Source organism: Prionailurus bengalensis, chromosome C2 (assembly GCF_016509475.1).
Source record: "Prionailurus bengalensis isolate Pbe53 chromosome C2, Fcat_Pben_1.1_paternal_pri, whole genome shotgun sequence".
NCBI lineage: Eukaryota > Metazoa > Chordata > Mammalia > Carnivora > Felidae > Prionailurus > Prionailurus bengalensis.
Genome location: NC_057350.1, coordinates 59,286,975 through 59,309,384, shown reverse-complemented (window position 1 = coordinate 59,309,384; position 22,410 = coordinate 59,286,975). Strand labels below are relative to the sequence as shown.

Sequence of the window (22,410 nt, the reverse complement as noted above, 5' to 3'; positions counted from 1 at the left end):
TACAAGGTCAACTTCTGCCAATGACCAGAGATGTCACAAGTCTCAGTTTCTCATTTGGAATCTCAAATGGGTGAATTTAATTAGCTTCTATAATTAGAAGCACAGCTAACTTGGAGAAAACAGTCCTACCTCCACCCTGAGCTATCTGATCTTAAACTTTTCCATTTCTTCCTCTTATTTCTATTCTGTTTCATCCAGACAATAACCACATGAAGAATGTTGAAAATGGAAGTTTCCTTTAATTGATATTCAAGATGTCATTTAGCTCGGAACTTTATTATGTAGAGAGAACATGTAGCTAATATTAACGATGGTCTTGTTCCATTGATATCTAACTACAGATTAAAGACACTTGCCCTTCCCTCATCTGTTGAGGAAGTGCTTCCTGTCACTCATATTCTCCATAACCTCAGATAAATCACTGGTGTAATGACAATAAGCATTCTCATCTTGCCATGACATGATGTTTGGGAAGAAAAATATAAGACCTTTTACATAAAAGAAGTTTCATAATCTAAAGCTATGAAATGGGGAAAGGCATACTTACCATAGGTACTTTTTACCATGAATTCCCTGAACTTAATGTGATTGAAATCTCAACCTAAAGATTGCAACACTATAGACTTCTTTAAAGTTTGATTTTTCATGTCACTGAACATGAGAAAACCTCAGTGTGGGGCAAAAAGGGTGGTAAGCGGAAGGAGAAGTTAAGGACTGAGCTGCTTTGCAGATCATAGTGTTTGAAAGTGAGAAGCCGATTTGACAAGAAACAAAAACCACACAATAGAGTACCACGTAATCTTTCTGCTCACTTTGTTTTACAAATTTATTCAAGCTCTTCCTACTATCTTCTGCTGCCTCCTTGCTCTTCTGTATCTCACAGATGTCACTGAGGTAGGTAACGTGGTCCAAGCCTGAGGAATTCAAGGAAAGAAGAGAAGTCTACTGGACTTTTTCCATCCCTGATATGCACAGGAAATGAAGAGATCACCTGGCATGCTTGGAATTGAGAAAATGTCCTGGGTGCTCTTCCTAATCCCACATCTGGGCATCTGGAGTATCAACGGTAAGGCACTTACTTAAATAATGTCTTGTTTTATTTCCCAGGGGGTATTGGAGGGAATAATTTTGCTTGCCGATGTTAGCAGGATGTATTATTTATGTCAAGTGGATAATGGTAGATGAAACCGTAGAGTGAGGTTTGCTCAGTGAGCACATTTTAGAACATAAACTAAGTAACATCGTTTTCAAGTCATGGCATGGCTGATTTTCTTAAAAACATGTTCTGATGGGGGGCACTTGGGCAGGTTAGTTGGTTGAGTGTCCGACTCTTAATTTCGGCTCGGGTCATGATCTCACAGTTCATGGGACTGAATCCCGCATTGGGATCTGTGCTGACAGTGTGGAGCCTGCTTGGGATTCTCTCTCTTTCCCTCTCTCTGCCCCTCCCCCACTCACACACCCTCTCTCTCTCTCTCTCTCTCTCTCTCTCAAAATAAATAAAACTAAAAAAAAAAAACATGTTCTGATAGTAAGGACAGAGAATTGGGCGGATGTTTAAATAAAGTACAAATTTATCACTATTTCTGGCAAAAATGCTCTTGATGCCATCTTGATGGTGACTAAATAGCTGGTCTTTTCCAAACTGAAGCAAGCAGAGTGCTATAGTGTTCCGTTGGGTAGGTGTTTGATAACTGAGGTTATATCTGACTCTGGTTACTCTTGAATAGTGTCACTAAATAAAGTCGTATTATTTGCTTCAGTGGGGTGTGCACCTGGAGAATACTGAAAGAGAAAATGCTCAGAAATCTAGGATTGGAGCATTCTGTCATTGCTTCTATTAGGCTGAAAGAGGATGGTTCCTACTTGGGTGTCATATGATATAGAAAACAGCTTGGGTTCTGCATAGATGGTGTTCTTCTGCAAAGATTTTATGCAGGCAAAAAAGCAATTTCTTCCTCTGGTGAGTTCCTTTGCTCCCTTGCACTGATATAGGAGCCCATATATTGGAAAGGCTATAAATAGCTAGCAGGTGTTTCTGATGTTCGCAGGTCTGATTGCAAATATCCTGCCTTGTTATCCCTGCAAATACACATACTCATATTAGTTTGTGTGCTGTGGTTTTAAATCAGAAAATATGGTCGCTGAAATCCTACAGAACGTCATCTTAAATTCTGGAACAGTGTGGTTTGGAATTTGTCTTCATGATCCAAGGATGGCTCACAACCAGGTGCAAAGTAAGAATTCCCAGTCACCTAAACATTTTCATGTGTGCAAATATTTGGTATTATGTTGATGGGGTGCTTAGATGGCTGGCTGGGTTTTTCACTTTCCGTCAGATGCCTAAAATCCCAGTTACAACTGGAGTCAAATATTAAACAGAATTCTGGGGTGCCTGGGTGGCTCAGTCAGTTAAGCATCTGACTTTGGCTCAGGTCATCATCTCACATTTCGTGGGTTCGAGCCCTGCATCGGGCTCTGTGCTGACAGCTCAGAGCCTGGAGCCTGCCTTGGATTCTGTCTCCCTCTCTCTCTGACCTTCCCCTACTCATGCTCTGTCTCTCTCTCTCTCTGTCTCTCTCTGTCTCTGTCTCTCTGTCTCTCTCTCTCTCTCAAAAATAAATAAACATTAAAAAACAGAATTCATACCAATTTGAAGAACACATAAACTATCCTGTGTGAAATGGAGTAAAAGAATTTTCAGTGCTATTTCACCCTGGAGGTGGGGTACAACTTTTATTCCTTTCCCAATATGCTTATAAAACCATACATGGGTGTTACGCCCGAGTTTGTTTACTGGCTCTGCCCATTGCTGTGTGACCTTGGTTAAGTTTCTTCTTCTCTCTTATTCTTCATTTCCTCATTTGTAAGATAGAGATAACAATTGTACCTAAATTATGGGCCTATTGTGAAGACTATAAATGCAATAATATGGGTGAAGTGCCTGGTATAAAAAGTGCACATAATAAAAGCTGACAAATGTTAACGGTGTTTTTGCTAAGCAAAACGAAGCAAACCTCCCAAAAATTCAGTTAAATGGGAAATAAGCATTAACATTATCATTTAAAATAGTTGAGCTTTTAAAGCTAAACAAAATGAAAAAATGAAATATGTTGCACAATATGTTTAGTCCCAACTATAGTGGATCGAATTATTTGGAAAATTAAACAGAAAGCCTCAGATAAAGTGCCAGCCAGGTATATTATAAAGCAGTTGATAGATTGCAACATGACTTGCATTACATTTAAGATACAGGTTGAGATAAATGTGTGGTGAAATTTGTTCCTCCAGACAGAGCTGAAGGCTCTGTTCCTTAAAACCACATTCATGTTAACCTACATATCTTGGGGGTTTCCTATGTTATACTTAACTACTGAATTCTTTACACTGGCAGAGTTTCAAAAGGCTTAAAAATAATTTTTATAGATTTCTTTCCATCCACTTAAAAGCAACGTGAGATCTGTGTGCCTCTTCCTAGGAATGAATCTGTGTCTGTAATAAGGTTGGAAAAATGTTATGTTCTCTACAAACTTCTTATTTAAAATTGTTCCTTAAAATTATGCTTGCTTGCTTTTTGTGTTTCTCAAAAAAGTCAGAGGGAACTCTGCCTCTTGGTATCTGGGTATGACTTCTGTCCTGATGAAAGTAATAAAGGTGTCAGCACCTTCCCTTCATGCACAGATGGGCAGATTATACCAAAAAGAACTAGGCTGCAGGTGAAGACGCATCACCATGGAGCAGGTCCAGCTACGAGGCTTTGGACCAAGGATTCTGTCTTCAAGCAGGCAGGAGTACTGCAATTAATATGTGGGTATTTCTTAGCACTATATATGGTCTGAAATGAAGACAGTAGTAAATCTTTGCTGCTTACTGTGATTAAAAAAAAAAGTTCTAGTCTAGTACCAGTGGACACTTATAGTTCCGTTGAAAACGCAGTAGTTAGGGCCACTCTCCACTTGGCTCCTGCCTGTGTCCTTTCTCCTTCGTTGTGATAGTTCAGTACGGCCCATGGATCCGTACCCCACATCCCACACAGGGTATGCCGCTCCACCACAAACTGGCCATGTCCTTGTGTCTGGGCAGAAACAGGGAAGAAGGTGTCCTGTGCCTGTCTATCATTTTTTAAGTTTCTGTTTTGTAACATGGCATCTTTTTCAGACTTATTTCTATGGCTCTAGCTATCTGTTCCTATTGAAATGTGTACATGGTATGCTAGAGATAGAACTCCGTCTTCTGCCAAGTGCCTGTGCTTTGTTATTATCAAAATGTCTGCCACAAAATATGATTACCTTTTACGTAAATGTCTAGGAATATATTCTGCAGCTAAAGGACTTTGTGGATTAAGGCGTGAAAAGATGAACTCCTGTGCTGATGAGAGCCTTGAGTAGACTTTCCTAACACTGATAATTCTTTAATTAATAGTTCCTTTATCTGTTCCACTATCAAAATTTTCTCTATTGTCATACTGAAGACAAATGCTGGTTATCTTGCTTCACTGGGGCTTTCCTACTTAATTTTCCTTATTTGTAAGTTTTATCTTAAGATAAAACTCTGTCAGAATTGTTGGGGCTCCTGGGTGGATCAGTTGGTTGAGAATCCAACTTCAGCTGAGGTCATGAGCTCGATGTTCATGAGTTAGAGCCCTGCATAAGCCTTGCTGCTGTGAGTTCAGAGTCCACTTGGGATCCTCTCTCCCCCTCTCTCTCTGTGCCCCCGCCCCCCACCCACTGCCATTCACACACTCTCTCTCAAAAGTAAATTAAAAAAAAAAAAGAATTCAAAATTATTGAACGCAAAATGTTCACAGGCATTCATAATCAGGCCCAAAACTTAAGTTGGTCTTTTCCTATGTTTCTTGGAAAGGCAGTGGCAGAATGGTTAGGATCAGGGACTTTAGAGCCAGACCATCTGGATTACTGTCCCATCTCTGCCATTTCCTGGTCCTGTAACTATAATCTTTCTGGTTCTGTTTCCCCATCTAAGTGATGGGACAATATTGACACTGATCCAATATAGGAATTTTGTGAGTATTAAGTGAATTAATTCTGTAAAACACTTAGAACATATTAATTTTAACCTTTATATCTTGAGGATTTCCCATGACTTACTTGATGCATCACTAAGTGTTGTGTAAATTCAGCTAATAATGTTGTTGGTTTTTTTTCCTTTAGTTCAAAATTTAATTAGCTTGATAATTCCCTTAAAGTAGTATTGGGAGACCATCTCTCATTTGGGGTTGAGAAAAGTTGCCTATAAATTCCATATCATCGTCTAAGATCATCCACAGTTACCAATAAATAACAATAAGAGTTTGGTAGTCATGTGACTTGAGTTACATTGTGTCAGCAAGCTGTTCTGTCATATGTAATTTGCTTCACTTTCGTAATATTCCTCACTCCCTTACTTCCAAATAAGCTCAATATTATCCACCTATCCTCTCATGGTTATAGGCTCTGATTTACATGCTTATCTCTGTGGAAGAAATTATTGTGTGCGTGTGTCTTTTTGTACACATGCAGGGCTATCATTTTCATATGCTTAGAATCTAAACATGTATAATTTGAGGTTCACTTTGAACAGAGTCCATGAGAATGTTGGAGGGGTCATCTGGGTCAGTCATAGGGAAACCTCAGGTTTAGCTGGTGTAGCTAACTTCTCCTTTTCTCCTTCCTGTTAGCCATATTTATGTTGTGAGATCAACCTGCAACTCACATATGTGACAAACAGCTCATTGTCCAGAAGTGGCTATAAGGCAGGCTGGGGTATTTAGGTTCTAGCTGAGTGGTCATGGCCCTATTTCATTTTCTTCAACCATATTAAAGGAAGATAATTAATGTTGGGGGACAATTGGCAGTTTCTGCTCACATGGATATTGTTAAGTATCTTCTTCGGTTTTGAAAAAGCCAGTGAATCTCATTGTGATCTCTGTGGTAGGGTGCATTAGGAAGGTGAGGAAGTACCTGGCAAAGAAGTCAAGATGGATGTTCCCTGGGTCTTTGGAGTAACACATAACCCACACTTACTCTGAGCTCACAAGTAACTACATTATCACTGAAGGCAATATATAGAAATACTTTTGTTGGTTTCTGATACAATGACAAAGCTCTCTTTGATACTACTGGACATGGCTTCTAAGGTATGCTCTAGGCTTTTTCTGCACTGATTTTCTTCCAGAAGGCACTGTGATCAAGGTGGAGGCCTAGCATTTCTGAAGGAAAGGGCCCATCTATATAGCAGGCAGTCAAAGTCTTCCAGAACTATTCTTTAAATTGTCAATATGAGTCATTGTTCTTTACAGCCCATTAAACTGGCTAAAAACATTTGCTACTCCATTGAGAAGATTGCAGAATTGGCCAACAAACACTGCACTAGATACTCATTCTTGTCAAATAGGGTGGGCAGGACTCTGCAGAAATGGAACACACATGAATCCTTTGGCTGGAGAGACAGTCCATGACAAAGAGACATTTATCACTTGGTAGAGACGTAATGGGAAAGTACTGAGAGAAATCTTAGAAAAATATCCAAAGTCAAAGGTAGTTTTACTTCCCACTTTTGGCCAAGGCTGGCTTTGCTGGTTAGTATAATCCAGTAGGAGTTCATCTCTCACACAAAAGGACATTTTCCTATGGGATACACTGCCTTTTCTATGTCTATTATATCTGTTTGCCCAATGTATATACCAGTCATTATGCATTACTGCTGATCCTTGAACACAGTTGGGAATAACTGCTCAGAGCAGAGGCACTTAGGGCAGACCTTCTGGTTTCTATCTTGTCTCTGCCACCCGTAGGCTTTGCTCAACTGCTGTGTCCCTTCCCTAAACAAATAATAATACCTGGTACTTATTGTTGTTTATTACAAACCAAGCACAGTGCTAAGAACTCTTCCTGTGTGTTCTCATTTCCTTCCACAACTATCCTGGCAGGTAAGGGCTCGTGCTGTGGAGTTAGCCAGGCCTAGACTCAATCCTGGTCCTGGCTCTGCCTCCCACCAGCTGGTTGTCTTAAGAAAGTGGCTTAGCTTCTCTAATACTTGGTTTCTCCAACTTAAATATAAAGATACTAATTTTAAGGATCAAATGAAACGATATATGCATGGTACCTAAAAGTGAATAGCACATAATAAGAATTCAAAAATATTAGCTATATCCCTATCTTCCTCCCATCTGGAGGATGAGTCTGCAGCACTTTGATAACGCAAGGTGCCATGTGCTTGTGCGCAAGCAGCAATGAATGTGAAGCAGTGATTCTGGAGGTGGCTTCCACTATCCGGGTGCTGTCTGACCTGATGATCACTAAAGCTCTCTGTGGGTCCTGTCCTCTCAGGGAGAGGGAATGACACAGGTGCTTTGTAAGTTTTGCTAACTTACAAAGCTATGGCAAATACTAAAATGACTATTTTAAGACAAAACAATTTTAGAATTATCCCAGACTGGATAAAACCAAGAGATATATGGCATAAAGTCTCAAATTGCTCAATAAAACTAGGTTGAAGAGATAGACTTCAAATTTTCCTTCAAATAGTCATATCGCACAATGAGAAATTCTAGGCCTAGAAGAAGTTGCCTCAAAGTGTGCTGAATAAATACCACATGAAAGCAAACTTAAAGAATGTTTTCACATACCAGTATAACAAAAATTTTCAAGAGGAAATAGTAGGGGCATCTGGGTGGCTCAATTGGGTAAGCGTCCAACTTCAGCTCAGGTCATGATCTCGCAGTCTGTGAGTTCAAGGCCCGCTTTGGGCTCTGTGCTAAAAGCTCAGAGCATGGAGCCTGTTTCAGATTCTGTGTCTCCCTCTCTCTTGGCCCATCCCCCACTCATGCTCTGTCTCTCTCTGTCTCTCAAAAATGAATAAATGTTAAAAAATAAAAAAAGAATAAAAATAAAGAAACAATAATGGAGATGATTGTGAAAATTCAATTTTCTCATTTTTTTTTGTTTTTTTAAGCAAAGGGAATAAATATGGATTTGTACTATGCATACTCTTGTTGTGAAATTAATTCCTTAATTCTTTCCAGTTCCCTTTTTGCTATAGAAACTTTATATTATATGAGTTTCTTCCTCTCTCTCTCTCTCTCTCTCTCTCTCTCTCTGTATGTGTGCATGTTTGCATGTGTTTGGACAGGGAACAGATGCCTATCCCCATCTGAAGACCAGTATCACACAATAATCACAGAGAAGAAGAAAAATCTGAACTACTATTTCATACTACTTCTATGTCTTTGATCTCTATTACATTGTTGTTTGTCAGGTAGATATATGTGAGTGAGTAGCTTTCATCTTGTGGTAGGGACTGAGGCTCGGTCAGTTTTCATTGTACCCCTGAGATCATGTCACAAGGTTTTGCTTAGATTACCGATGTTCTCTTTACAATAGGAGCCCTGTTTTAACATTGCACGCATACAATAAATTTCCCAGGTATTCCTAGAACTTCTGGGGATACCTGACATATGTAGTGGGTGTGTTTACCAGAGAGTTAAAGTAATAAGTATAATCAACACTACGTGATACAACATTAAAACAGTGGCATCTGTATGAGGTGGAACTTCATCTCATGTCACCACTTTTGTGATTTTCCGAGGCTATGCCAGCCAGCTAGCTTATGATGAGAACTATGCCACGTGGGTTTTCTGATGCTGTTCATGGGATTCCTTAAGGTGTCCAGGTGGATGTCCTTCAGAATCTTTGATGTGTGATCACATGGCTGCTGTTGCTGTGCATGAATTGGCCTTGACTTTGTTCATTCCGCTGCCTCAGGGGGCCCCTAAGCCCATACCAATTTATAAGGGAAGAAGCACTTGTTTCCCTTCCCTGGTGGTCATCAGACCTCCCCTGCCATCCATCACACAGGCCCTCGAAAGTAAGGCAAATTGTACCACCATGACCCTCTGAAGGCTTGTTTTCCTCTTAAGTCTGAAGACTTTTCTCCTTTTGTAGCTCCCACCCCCGCCCTGTGTCCGAAGTTTTTGTTTTTTCGTGTTTGTCTATCACAATATCTTCTGACAGAAACTAAAATCCTGCTTCGTGACACAGAAAATTACTGATGCATTATACCTTTCATAACCATTGTAGTTTTCAAAAATTATTTGCACTTTTATGTTTAACTCTGTCTTATCTCAAATTAAGGCAGCCTGCATTTGTTACAGTCATTCATTTCTTTCAGTACATGTAACCATTTTGAACCTTCCATATGTAAGAATTTTTCTATGGAGAAAGAGTGAATCGTAGTTGGGATTTTCCTCATGGTGATACTTACAATCAAGGTACGTGGTCTTTAAAAATAAGAAATAATTACTTCACATAAAATTCATAATCACAAAACTCTTTTTTTTTTTTTTAAGAGCTAACAGATTTATCTACCCTCCCTGGCTCCTGATGGTATTCATACCTGCAAATACACTTGCTCAGCTGGAAGGTACTGGCCCGTGTAGTTGTTTGTGGCTGGCACGCCTTTCTGATTGGCTGGATCCAGGTATCTAAATGACCACAGAGTATCACTTGCTAAGTACTTTGAATATCACCCCTGAGTGGACATAAATCAGGCCTTCCCACACTGTATACTTGTAAGGTCTAATTTTTCTTTAGTGGTTATATCTTAACCACTTTAGGGTATATTGAGATGCATATATTCTTCACCTCAGTGCCTTGTAGGCCACCTTTGTAAGAACTCAGAGGTGTCTGCTCTGCACCCTTAGTGCATAGAAAGCATTAGTCAGAGTTGTGAACAGGAAATTTTTCTCTTCCTGAGCTCTCTTTGTTCAGTCTCGGGCTACATCATGCCTTCTTCCTTTCATACGTTTTCTAAGGCCACCTCCTCCTGCAGAGACAGATAGTAGCTCATCAAGAAAGTTGTGGCCCTGATAGGAAGACAGATGCACACACACATTTAATTATAAAAGAATGCTGCCTGTCACACAGAACAGCCTGAGACGTTCATGGAGTAGGGGGATGTCAAGTGGGCTTGGGTGGCTGGAGGATGGGGGTGCAGTGAGTTCGCATAAGGAAGCAGGGGCCAAATTTCATTTGATGAAGTCTGGACATTTCTTACAGGTGTTGAAGAGTCTCTGGAGGGTTTTAGACACAAATCTTACAACTGGATTTTACTTTCAAGAATACAAACTGTGGGGCACCTGGGTGGTTCAGTCGGTTAAGCGACCGATTCTTGGTTTCATGATCACAGTTTGTGGGTTTGAACCCAACATCAGGCTCTGTGCTCACACTGCAGACCTGCTTGGACTTCTCTCTCACTCCCTCTCTCTGCTCTCCCCCACCCATCTTAAGTAAATAAATAAACTTAAAAAAAAAAAAAGAATGCAAACTGTGACAATGATGTGGAAAATAAATGGGGTGGGGGAGGGGAACAAGGCCAAGTTTGGACTGTAGGAGACTAGTTGGTGGGCTATGACAATAAATCCACATGAAACAAAATAAAACCCAAATTAAGACAGTGTCATGGAAACAAATTTGAAAGATATTTCGGATGCTGAATCAACTTAACCTTATGACTGATGGAATGGGGCAGGAAGGAGGAAAGAACCAAGAGGGCTCCCAGGTTCAGACCATGTCATAGGTAGGTGAAGGTATCATACTGTGATAATAGAAGGTGGGCTAGCTTTGCCCCAGGGTGGGTTTGAGGCTGGAGGGGATTCAACCTCCTCCTTGAAGACTTTCATGACTGACCCGGCCAGAAGTCTCCCTCCTTGGAAATTTGAAAGCTCTGAGGGATTGTATCTTGTGTAGGATAACCAAAACAAAAAACAAACAAAAAAAAAGATCTGAAGGGAAAATTGAAGAGCAATGGAAGTCTCTTTTTGCATTACTTTTGCACTAGAAACTGTCACGTTACTAAGTAGTCATAGACAGGGGTTTGCCCACACCCCTGGGTGTGGGCACTAAGGGGACATTATCTGTACAGAATTTAAAAACAAATAAAGGTACTTTTAATTATCACCATATACCAGCAATTCTGAACAATATGAGTGATAAAATATTCTTCCCCCTCATAATATCTTTGGTCTAAATTCTGAATAATTACTCTAAATAATATGTATGTAAATTTCAAATTAGCACATTTTTAGGACTTCCCTTTTGATAAACATTGCATTCTACATGAAAGCTAACTCAAAGAACTTCCTCATGATGGAGTTGGCTCTGGACTCATACAAATTCGTGTGTTCGTTTCATGAGTAAATTTATAACATTCAAAATCGCTGGAGCTTGCTCTAGGCAGCTTGTGTCTCTGATCCCTGTGACACTACATATTCCTTCATTTCCAGAGTAGATTTTAAATAAACAACAATACCACTGTGATTATGCAACCAAAGAAACAGAATGTGAGCCATTTCATTGCTTTCATCCTATCCAACCACTTTGAATATTTATTTATTTAAAATCTAGAACAGTGAGGGGAGCCTGGATGGCTCAGTCGGTTGAATGTCTCACTCTTGATTTTGGCTCAGGTCATGATCCCAGTTTGGGATCTGATTTTGGCTCAGGTCATGGGATTGGGCCCCGGGTTGGGCTTCTCTTTTTCCTTCTTTCTCTTCCCCTGCTCCACTCATGTTCTCTTTCTTTCTTAAAATTAATTAATTAATGAATTAAATCTAAAACAAGGAGTTCCAACTGTGCAGTGTAATTTGTTTCCAAGTATGAACTTTAGTTTCAAAGTTTAAGACTTCATGTTTTATTATTATCTATACAACTTCAATGTATTCTTCTCCTCCAAGTGTTGTTATACTTATTTTAAAAAAGTTTTTTTTAAGTGTTTATTTTTGAGACACATAGAGAAACAGAGCACCAGTGGGGAAAAGGCAAAGAGGGAGACACAGAATCCAAAGCAGGCTCCAGGCTCCAGGCTCCAGGCTCCAAGCTGTCAGCACAGAGCCTGACATGGGGCTCAAACCCATGAACCAGGAGACCATGACCTGAACCAAAGTTGGTTGCTTAACTGACTGAGCCCCCCAGACGCCCCCTTCAAGTGTTGTTTTAAACTTAAAGAATGAATCAAAATAAAACTTCACATTCAGGGTACAATTGAGTAATTGCCTAAATTGTATCTTTTGTAGAATTTTAGTTTTAATAAAATTCATTTGTTAGTCACTGGAAAATTACTTATATAAACTATATCAGACTGTATCAAAGTTCACACTGTTTATTAAATAAATTTAATTGTTTTAAATTTAATTTATTTAATAAAATTATTAAATAAATAGCTGTGCATTTTTTCTTTTTTTGTATTCTAATATTTTAAAAGTATTTTTTAATTTGCATGATTTTATATATGAAGTTGAATGAATATTTATTTTTTGGCCATTTTATGGTTTGTTTCATTTCATGATTTCTGAAAACATTTTTCCATATAGAGGAAGAGGTTGTTAAAAATAATGCACTCTCAGGGGCACCTGGGTGGCTCAGTCAGTTAAGTGTCCGACTTCGGCTCAGGTCATGATCTCACAGTTTGTGAGTTCGAGCCCCTCATCGGACTCTGTGCTGGCAGCTCAGAACCTGGAGCCTGCTCAGATTCTGTGTCCCCCCCTCCCCTCCCCTGCTCATTCTCTCTCTCTCTCTCTCTCTCTCTCTCTCTCTCTCTCCTTCAAAAATAAATTAAAACATTGAAAAAAAATTTTTTTAATGGTGCACTCTGGGCATCAAATATGCTAGGTATACCCTGGTCATGGAATATGCATGCTGTGCTAAACAGTCATGGTTTTCATAAGGATTTTTTAAATGTAAGTCTTCCTAAACCTACAGTTACTTAAAAAGGGATACTTCATCACAGGAAAGACTGAGGATGGTAGAAATTTCATTCTTTTACTGCATATGTTTATTTGAATTATTTTTAGCATTGAAAATTCCCTATGCATTAGTATGAATGTTTGAGAATAACAGCAGGAACAATTAATGTTAGCTGATACATCCCAAACAAAAACAACTGCAATTTTCACCTTTCTTTAGAAAATAATTGTTTCACAAGACAAGCCCCTTGGGTACAGCTTTTGATTTCCTGAATGCCGTGAAATAGCTATTCATAATTCAGGACAAGCAGCAAAGTGTCCACGTGCCTGTCCGATGGAGACTTGCAATGGTGCCATTTAGCTCTGTGCAGTATTGCTGTGCTACAAACATCCGCTTGAGTCTCAGGGAGATGGGAAGTGTTAATACTTTCTTTGTACGAAAAGTGAATATTCTTGATGACTTTTAGTGCCTGTTGGCAAGTCTTCATTTGTCTATTCATTCCTCCATTCAAGAAAAATCCCTGTGCCAGTCAATGTGACAGTCAGTTATCCTTGCCCTACTGATAAGAGTATGCAGGAACCACCGTGATGTTTCTGTAATCCCATTGGGAGAGTCAGTGACGTGGGTGGGACCATCAGCTGGCTCTCCTTGCCTACCCTGCTCTGTGCACTCCCCTCAACCACATAACCACACAGGTAGGGACTAGAAGGGATATTCACTTGTGCTACTAGCATTGGGTGAGAGCTGATGGCTAAATGGAAAGGTAACGTACTGTAGTAAAAAGAGAGACTTAGAGCTGGTTTTATCACATCGGTCACACACTGAGGGAGATGAAGTTGTGTATGTGTTTGTGTAGGAGAGGATGGTGGGTAAGAATTTTCCTATTTTCATTCTGTTTTACAGAGATTGAGGACCAGAGAGACTGGGTGGCTATCTCACCATCACACAATGTGTTAGTATTTGAACAACCATGTTTGAATAAATATTCCAATTTTTAGCTATTTACATGACTTTTATAAATATCCCAAAAGAATCAGACTCTGTATTTTCTCATGGTGAATAAGCAAACTTTTAGTGTGTTCTTCCTAACGCTATTGCATTTATTCTGAAACAACCAGTGGTTTCCATGTCACTATTTGAGAAAAGCATGATCGAAGTGAGTTTCGATTCCTTGAATTTGCCATGAGATTCCTGGCTTCTCTGCCTTTGCCCTTCCGTGTGCTCAGTCTTAAAATACCTCCCCTGTCCCATTCACTGCTGATTATCAAAGGGCTATTCATTCACTAAGGTTCAGCTCAAAGTATGTAAACTTTCCATCAAGCCTTATCCCAATAGTCCCAGCTGAAGTTAAGCCTCTGTACACACAAGCGAAGTTACACCTCTTTATAGTGTTATTTCATTCTCTTGTTTGTCAAACATCTTTATTTCCCATTAGAAGGCAAGCCCCTTGAAGGAAGACACCTTGCCTTATTTATTTCTCTACCCCCTAACAACTAACGTACAAGGACACACAAGCTCTCTCTGAGCCCTTCTTTCAACTCAGATCAATTTGAAGATTAAAAAAATGGAAGATAGTAAATTTATTCTGGGAAAGTGGCATTGTTAGTTAACCTTGTCTCATCAATTAAATGCTAAGCTTCTTGAGGGCAGGAGGAGTCTTTGTCTAAAACTACCTTATTGTTTTCCACAATGTTGGCACCAAGTTCTAGGCTCCATACGCTATGACTGATTTATCCAAGTGCAAGAAAAGGGAAGTGAGGAGGTTGAGATAATCTATTAACTTTAGGGGGCATGGAGTTCTGGAAATGTGAGTTTCACTTGGCTTTTCAGATTCTGGCCTCTTTGCTTTTTTGTCGTAAGTCTAACCACATCCAGGTGTTATATTGTTAGGCACTTCCTTTTGGTAGATTATCTTACCCTTTCTCTTCAAGTTTTTGAAAACTTCATGCTCATACCTTGGCTTTTAGTTTGCTTTCATTTTTATTTTGAATTTTTGGAAGCAACTGAATTAGTAAGTCTTAAAGTGAACTTGTTTGAGGTGTCAATACATTTATAAATATATAATAAATACTACAAGTTTCTAAATGTTCTCTGCAGGGCCCTTCTCTCAATCTGGTTCCTGGAAACTCAACCAAGTGTCTGAACAGAGGTTGACAAGATGTGAGCAGAAATTACAGTGAGAGGTTTTTTTGGAGGTTAGGAAATAACTAAAAATGAGAATATTTATGCTGGCAAAGGTGTCGAAATAAAGTGGAGCAGTAAGATAAGTAAAGCAGCATGTGCAATGCAGGGCCAAAAGCTGTCTCCCACTTCAACATTGGAGTAGCCCTTAGCCTGCTTTGTCTTTAAAAGAGAATTTAGGTTGGGGCCCCTGGGTGGCTCAGTCAGTGAAGCGTTAGACTTCGGCTTAGGTCACAACCTCACGGTTTGTGAGTTCAAGCCCCGGGTTGGGCTCTGTGCTGACAGTTCTGAGCCTGGAGCCTGCTTCAGATTCTGTGTCGCATTCTCTCTCTGCCCCTCCCCCACTTGTGCTCTGTCTCTCTCTGTCTCTCAAAAATAAATAAATGTAAAAAAAAATTTTTTAAGAGAGTTTAGGGTATCACCTTGGTTATGCTTATGTCATTTTAACGTGTGAGACAGTACATCTATTCAGAACGGTGCTTGAAGATGAGTGAAATAAATTAGGCAGATGTATTGTATGTCTTCCTGAGAGAATAGTTCAAAACAGGGAAAGACACTCAAGATAAAAACTATCAGGATGTAGGAAAAGGAACTTAAAGAGAAAACACTCTCAAGACCTTAGCTCTAATGGAAAAATAGAAAGGTATGGACCTCTACAGAGTTCTTAACTAAAAGGAGTCTGGCCTATTTTAGTTATTTTGATTTGCCAACACAGAGAGTCAGTTCAGTAGTGGAATATTCTATGATTTATATACACTCATCATGTAACTGATGCTAAAAATATTAAGTGGTTGTCGTAAACTGGTGCCATTTCTCTTGCTCACGTGCATGAGTCTTCAGAGGGACAATATAATCCAACAATTATCAGAGAATGAATATATATGTTCTAAGTAACTGACGTTTGTCCCTTTGGAGGCCAAAACATTTTTTGAAGTGACTATTTCTGATGCAATTTTTTTGAATAAAATGGGTTGAATTCTTTGCTTCAAAAAAATGGATATATTAAACTTAATTGAAAGTTTTGCTGTGGACTCAATCTTCTCATTATGAGCATAGTTATTACTCTGTTATGTAACACAATCATTCCCTCTGGCTAATTAGGAAATGATCATGAAGTTATGAGGATTATGTATCAAGTGAGAGGAGTTTGGGATCTTGCCATATTTATTTTGCTTGTTTGGAGAACATTTCTTTATCATGTATCTTGGTTCTAAGTTGCGTCCTAGATATTGAGGTTACAAGGTAAATGCTTTCATGACAGGTTAAAGGTAGTAGAACTTGCTTAATCATGTTGATAATTTAAGAAATTATTTTTCTTGGGGCGCCTGGTGTCTCAGTGGGTTAAACGTTCAACTCTTGTTTTTAGCTCAGGTCATGACTCATGGTTTGGGAATTCAAGCCCTCTATTCAAGTCCTGCTTGGGATTCTCTGTCTCCTTCTCTCCCTCTGCCCCTCCCCTCTCACTCTCTATCTCTCTCAAAAAATAAACTTTAAAAAATAATAAAAATAAATTATTTCTCTTGGCTTTAGATTTTATGTACAATTGACAATTACTAACAGAAGGTTTGTAGAAGATAACAGAAAACCTGTTTCCAAGAAAAAACTCTCCCACCAAAACAAAGGGAGGCAATTTCCTGTATGCAGACCAAAAGAGGTACATTGTGTTCCTCCTCCCACTTGGGAAGACAAAACATTCAGGTTATGTCAGAACATCCTATCTTTCAACAATTATCTTGAGCTGCATGTGTCCTACATAGAAAAAGGCATGGAAAAAATTACAAGGCAGTACTAAAACCTTTGAGAAACAAGTAAAGAAAATTTCTAATGCCAGGTACTATAGGGAAATAGTTGTTAACAAAAGTTCCTCTCCCCAATTATTAGAATATATCAGAGCTAGTAATAGAAAATGTGGTTACTCCTCAAGACACAATAACAGAGTAATGGTTAATGAATTATAGAATAATGGACTCTAGTATGAGTTTGAGTTGTGATTCCCCTAATTATTAGCATATAACACTAGGCAAATTTCAGCACATCAATTTCCTTATCTGTAAAATAGGTTTCATAATAATATATATTTTATTGTGAAGATGAAATGAGTTAAGATATTTGATGTGTTTTGAACAGCCCTTGGAATATAATAAAATAATTGAACAGAAATTGTTATTATTTGCTACTATTGAAGTAGCTACCAGATAATAAAATAAAATATTTTATAATAGCCAACTTGACAATAAATTATATTTAATAAAATAAAAAAATAAAAAAGAATATGGTAAGTGCAAAATATAATAATAAAAATATCAGTAATAGTTAAAATTTTTTTTAAATGTTTATTTATTTTTGAGAGAGAGAGACAGATTGCGAGCAGGGGAAGGGCAGAGAGGGAGGGAGACACAGAATCCGAAGCAGGCTCCAGGCTGTGAGCTGTCAGCATAGAACCCGATGCAGGGCTCTAACTCACAGACCATGAGATCATGACCTGAGCCAAAGTCGGACACTTAACCAACTGAGCCACCCAGGCACCCCTAAAAATATCAGTAATAGTTAAGAAATTGAGGAAGTTATTGAACAATTGAGGAAAATTTTTTTCGACAAATACTTATGTGTCTACCATGTACCAGACACTTTGTTACTAGGGGTTAATATACTGAGAATGTTATCTGGGAAAATTGTAAGATCATATTTGAGAAATCTTTGGCAGAAACTGTTGAGTCGCAAATATCTGGTCCTTCTGGAGCATATTTGATTTTAATTTTGTTTTCATCTTTCAGGGCAAAGATCATGTAATGAACAACTGTATGTAAAGAGATATTCCACATACACTGTGTCAGCAGGGTATCCATTTAATCTGGAGTGCCCTGTGAAATACTGTACTAAGAGGCCTATTGTGACCTGGTGCAAGCTCAAAGGAAAAAACTGTTTACCTCTTGCATATAAACTTCTGGGATACACAACTTGGAAAGAAGGGGAGAATATTTCAGTTTTTAGTCTTCATTTTAATCACGTGCTGGCTAGTGATTCTGGTTCATACCGCTGTTCTGCGAATTTTACATCTGGAGTTATTGAAAGCCATTCAGTAACCATTAATGTGACAGGTGAGTTCTGCACTCCAGGGCTATCTGATATTTTTTCAACATGTTTCAAGGAAAAGGAGGACCCAGATTCTCAAGTGATTATGTTAGACACTGAACTCATGTAAATGAGAAGGTTGCCACACTCCTCAGATGGTTATCTGTGTGAGCACGTGTGTATGTAATTTTGAGATGAGTGAGATAAAAAAGAATAGAGAAAAAAATACAATAAAAGTTCTTGTTCTTGCCTTTAGGGGGTGTAGCATTTATTTGATAAATCCAAAAGTAGATCACTGAAATATGGAAAAAATTACAAAGTGAATACCAATAGTAGTAGATAGCTGTCTATTCTTTGTCCTCTTTTCCTTCTATTTTTTCGTCCACTTACCAGTCCTTGACTTTTGTTGATAACAAATCCTTGAAGTTACATTTGTGGTGCTCAGACAATTATAAGCTTGTTAATAATTCACAGTTGGCACAGAGAGCAAACAGCACACAAATAAACCTGACTCCCTGATGTGATTTGAGGACGTTCATAGTTTTAGTTGCCTCCCCAGTCCCTCCCAGAGGTCCTCAAATAGGCTCAAATATCAGGAGAACAGGTTGAAGTTAAAAACCTAGAATAAAAAATGGAAAGCAAAGAGAGAAGTAGAGGAAAAATTTTTTTTAAAAGTTTGATTTACGAAAATCTCACATCATACTCAATGGTAAAAGATTGAAAGCTTTTCCTCTAAGAACAGGAAGAAGACAAGAATGTCTGCTTTTGTCACTTCTATTCAACACTGGACTGGAAGTTCCAGTCAGAGCACTTAGACAAGAAAAAAGAAATAAAAGGCATCCAAATTGAACAAGAAGAAGTGAAACTATCTCTATTCACAGATGATATGATTATATATATAGAAAATCATTAAAAATCCACAAAAGCTACTAGAGTGAATAGATGAATTCAACAAGGTTGTATGATCAACTAAAAAAAGTCAGTGGTATTTCTATACGTTACCAATGAACAATCTGAGAAGGAAATTAAAAACAAAAACAATTCTATTTATAATAGCATCAAAAAGAATAAAATACTCACAAATTAATCTAACCTGGGAGACTCAACACTTGTACACTGAACAAAATATGGCTAAAAGAGTTAAAATTGTTAATGTGGCAATATTTCCCAAAGTGATCTATGGACTCAATACAATTCCCATCAAAATCCCAACAAACGTTTTTTTTCTTTTTTTGCATAGATGAAAAAGCTGATCCTAAAATTCACATAAAGTTGCAACAAATACAAAATAGCTGAAAAAAATCTTGAAAAAGAAGAGCAAAGTTAGAGGACTCACACTCCTTTATTTTAAAATGTACTACAAAACTACAATAGTCAAAACAGTGTGGTGCTGACATAGTATAGATATAAAGATCAATAGAATAGAATTGAGAGTCCGTAATAAATCCACACATCTTTGGTCAATTGACTTTTTTTGTTTTTGATAATTTATCATCAAGTTAGCTAACATAGAGTGTATACAGTGTACTCTTGGCTTCAGGAGTAGATTCCTGTGATTCATCACTTATATAAAACACCCAGTGCTCATCCCAAGAGCCCTCCTCAATGCCCATCACCCATTTTCCCTGCCCCCCACCCCTTTCTACCCTCAGTTTGTTCTCTGTATTTAAAAGTCTCTTATGGTTTGCCTTCCTCTCTGTTTGTAACTATATATTTTTGTTTCTTTCCCTTCCCATATGGTCTTCTGTTAAGTTTCTCAACTTCCACATATGAATGAAACCATGATATCTGTCTTTCTCTGACTGACTTATTTTACTTAGCATAATACCCTCTAGTTCCATCCAAGTTGTTGCAAATGGCAAGATTTCATTCTTTTTAATTGCCAAGTAGTATTCCATTGTGTATATAAAACACATCTTCTTTATCCATTCATCAGTCAATGGACACTTGGGCTCTTTCCATAATTTGGCTATTGTTGAAAGTGCTGCTATAAACATTGGGGTATATGTGCCCCTATGAATCAGCACTCCTGTATCCTTTGGATAAACTCCTAGTAGTGCCATTTCTGGGTCATAGGGTAATCAATCTTTAATTTTTTGAGGAACCTCCACACTGTTTTCCAGAGTGGCTGCACCAGTTTGCATTCCCCAACAGTGCAAGAGGGTTGCCCTTTCTCCACATCTTCACCAACATCTGTTGTTCCCTGAGTTTTTAATTTTAGCCACTCTGACCAATCTGATTGTAGTTTTGATTTGTATTTCCCTGATTATGAATGATAGTGAGCATCTTTTCATGGGTCTCTTAGCCATTTGGATGTCTTCTTTTGGCCAATTGACTTTTAACAAGACTTCCAAACCCATTCAATGGAAAAATGATAGTTTCTTCAGTAAATAGTGCTGAGGCAATTGGATATACATACACAGAAAAATGAGTTTGGACCTCTACCTCATACAACATGTAAAAATAAGTAAAAATGGATCAGATATTTAATATAAGAACTAAAACAATAGAATCTATGTTTGTATAAAATTTTAATACTATTTTTCCTTAGAGGAAAACACAGGAGTAGATCTTCATGATCTTGGATTTGTCAATATTATTTTGCTACAGCATCAAAAGCATATATACATAAATACATGAATAAATAAATTATACTTCATAAAAATTAAAAACTTTTGTACATCAAAAGACACTATAAAGAGAATGAAAAGACAACATATAGAATGTGAGAAAATATTTGCAAATCATATATCTGATAAGGGACTAGTACCCAGAATATATAAAGAAGTCTTACAACTCAACAACAGATAAGCAACTCAATTAAAATGGGCAATAGACTTTGCTCAGTAGACTGAATACACATTCCTTCAAAGAAAATATATAAATGGCCAATAAGCACATGAAGGAATGCTCGATGTCATTAGTTATTAGAGGAACGCAAATCAAAATCACAATGAGACACCACTCACACACGCTAAGATTACTAGAATTTTTTTTAATGGAAAATAACAAGTGATAGCAAAGATGTGGACAAATTGAACTCCTTGTACTGTGCTGGTGGGAATGTAAAATGTTGCAGTTGCTTTGGAAAAGGTCTGGCAACCTTTCTTCAAAAGGTTAAACATAGTTTCCACAAGACCCAGCAATATCCAAGTGAAATGAAAGTATATGTCCACATTAAAACTTGTACATGAATGCTTATAGCCATACTATTCACAAAAGTCAAAAAGTCGAAACAATCCAAATGTTTGTCAAACTGATAAAGGAAATGTGTTATATTCATACAGTGGAATATTATTCAGGCAAAAGAGGAATGAAGTACTGATATGTTACAAAACCGTTGAACTTCAAAAACATTGTGCTAAGTAAAAGAAGCCAGATATAAAAGATTACATATTATAATCTTGATTCTGTTTGCATGAAATACGAAGAACAGAAAAATCTGTGGAGATAGAAAGTGACTAATGGCTGCCAGAGGCTGGCAGAAAGGGTTAATGGGAGTAACTACTTAATGTATATGGAATTTCCTTTGGGGATGATGAAAATGTTCTGAAAGTAGATAGTGCACAACACTAGAGAGTTGTACAACATTACACTAAGTTGTATGCTTTAAAATATTAAAATAATATTTATGTTAAATTGACCATGAAGATTGCTGCAAAGAGAAATTTCAAAGAGTTCTGGTGCAATAGTAATGTCTGAAATCTGGATGCAGACGTATGCAGTCACTTCCTCTATGGACACCATTCATTTGAATGCATACACTTTGTGTTTGTAAAAATTAATTTATTACCATATATGCACACTTTGGAGCATCTTTTAACTCCCTTAAAGTAACCCAACGAAGGAATCCACTTAAATTCCTTAAAAATCTTTTAAGTTATTTTAAGACCTCTGAAAGCAGTCTGGTAAAGGAATGCACAACAATCTAGTGCTGGTTACAACCTCTATCATCAAGCACAGAAGTGTAGAAGGGATTTAAGGCAGAGTTGGAGACCCTGCTTTTGCAAATTTGTTATCAAACTCAATGCTAATTGCCTGTGACTATCCGTGCATTGGCTTATAAACCTCTTTGGAATGGAAGCTGTGTCTTAAACATCTTTGCTTCTCTACAAATAGATGGCACAGTGTGTAGCAGATAGTAGGTGTTCAATAAATATTTCTTTATAATTCTTAAATGAATTAAATAACATCATCTATGCAAAGTGAAACAATTGCCTTTAACAACCTGGAGAAGCTTATACTATAGATTATGGAATGAATCCTTTCTGGAGAAAATTGCACATTCACATAATGAGGTAAAATATTGAATTTTTTAAGAAGCAGTACTTTTTTAACTGGCAAAATAAAATGATAAAAATAAGCAAAACTTGCAAAACATTACTTCCAGGATATTAATGATACTATGAAATAGTAA

The 22,410-nt window shown here is 37.9% G+C and overlaps 1 protein-coding gene across 2 annotated transcripts in view; it reads left to right on the top strand.

Moving 5' to 3' along the window:
- Nucleotides 1-525: 525 nt before the first annotated feature.
- The window catches only part of BTLA (B and T lymphocyte associated), a 31,850-nt gene continuing 9,965 nt past the window's right edge, over nt 526-22,410 (top strand). The window contains exons 1-2 of one of the 2 annotated variants that reach the window (XM_043594174.1): nt 526-1,066; nt 17,696-18,019. In XM_043594174.1, coding sequence (XP_043450109.1) covers nt 979-1,066; nt 17,696-18,019 — 412 coding nt within the window. In that variant the 5' untranslated portion in view covers nt 526-978. The remainder of the gene's footprint in view (nt 1,067-17,695; nt 18,020-22,410) is intronic. The other variant, XM_043594173.1, reaches the window with a different exon arrangement.